Below are 862 nucleotides of genomic sequence, written 5' to 3' on the forward strand. Positions count from 1 at the left end.
CTTTATTAAAATTAAATGAACGCATCCTAACAATAATTATCATGTTCATTTTTTTTTTTTTTTTCAGATTCACACTGACTGTTTTGAAGTCCACAGTTTGAGTTTAGAAAGATTTAGCTACTATTTCTCACTGGTTGAGAGACCACATGGAAGCCCACTTGTTTTGCTCATTTTCTGTCAGAATCCTGCTTCACATCAGTTATTGTCGACCTCAAAAAATTTTAGAAACTTCGAGAACATCGAGAAAACGTGATATAATTTGTTTTGGAAACAGTGAAACTTGAAGCAGATAATAGCGTGTAAATATTGATCTCAAATTTTGGCACAGGGCTAGCGAGTTCAGGGGAGGGAGTTAGTCGGTCACATCGCCACCAGTACTTAACTGGTACTTATTGATACGCCATGTCGCGGAATTTGAACTCAGGACGTAAAGACGGACGAAATGCCACTAAGTGTATTGTCCGGCGTGCTAACGTTTTTGCCAGCTCGCTGCCTTATAGTGTAAATATTGGGTTAAAAATCTCTTCAGCTGTCCTGTTTACAGAAATTGTGGGATCGTGTTCCACAAACAGCCTTCGATTCTGTCTTTCCAAAGGGTTTTTAACCCAATATTTACTCGCTACTCATTATAGCTTTATCTGCTCTGAGTTCCACCGTTCCAAAAAAAGAATATACATATCTATGTTCTCTTCCGTTTTTGATCATTTAAATTCTTCCTTTGGGGAAAGGGCTGGTTTCTAACAAAGATACAAAGCTCCATCATTGAAATGTAGATAACGAAAACAATGTCACATCTTAAACCCGAAAAAATTCTTCAATAGTATTACTGTTCCACTTACAAATTGTATTTGTAATGTACGAG

At 37.0% G+C, this 862-nt stretch overlaps 1 protein-coding gene across 1 annotated transcript in view; it reads left to right on the forward strand.

Moving 5' to 3' along the window:
• Positions 1 to 253, forward strand: part of LOC106869374 (uncharacterized) — an 11,040-nt gene extending 10,787 nt beyond the window's left edge. Inside the window, exon 3 of the mRNA XM_014915097.1 lies at positions 68 to 253. Within this exon, the coding sequence (XP_014770583.1) occupies positions 68 to 253 (186 nt within the window). The remainder of the gene's footprint in view (positions 1 to 67) is intronic.
• The last annotated feature ends 609 nt before the right edge of the window (positions 254 to 862 follow it).

The sequence above is a fragment of the Octopus bimaculoides genome, chromosome 15 (assembly GCF_001194135.2).
Source record: "Octopus bimaculoides isolate UCB-OBI-ISO-001 chromosome 15, ASM119413v2, whole genome shotgun sequence".
Classification (NCBI taxonomy): Eukaryota; Metazoa; Mollusca; class Cephalopoda; order Octopoda; family Octopodidae; genus Octopus; species Octopus bimaculoides.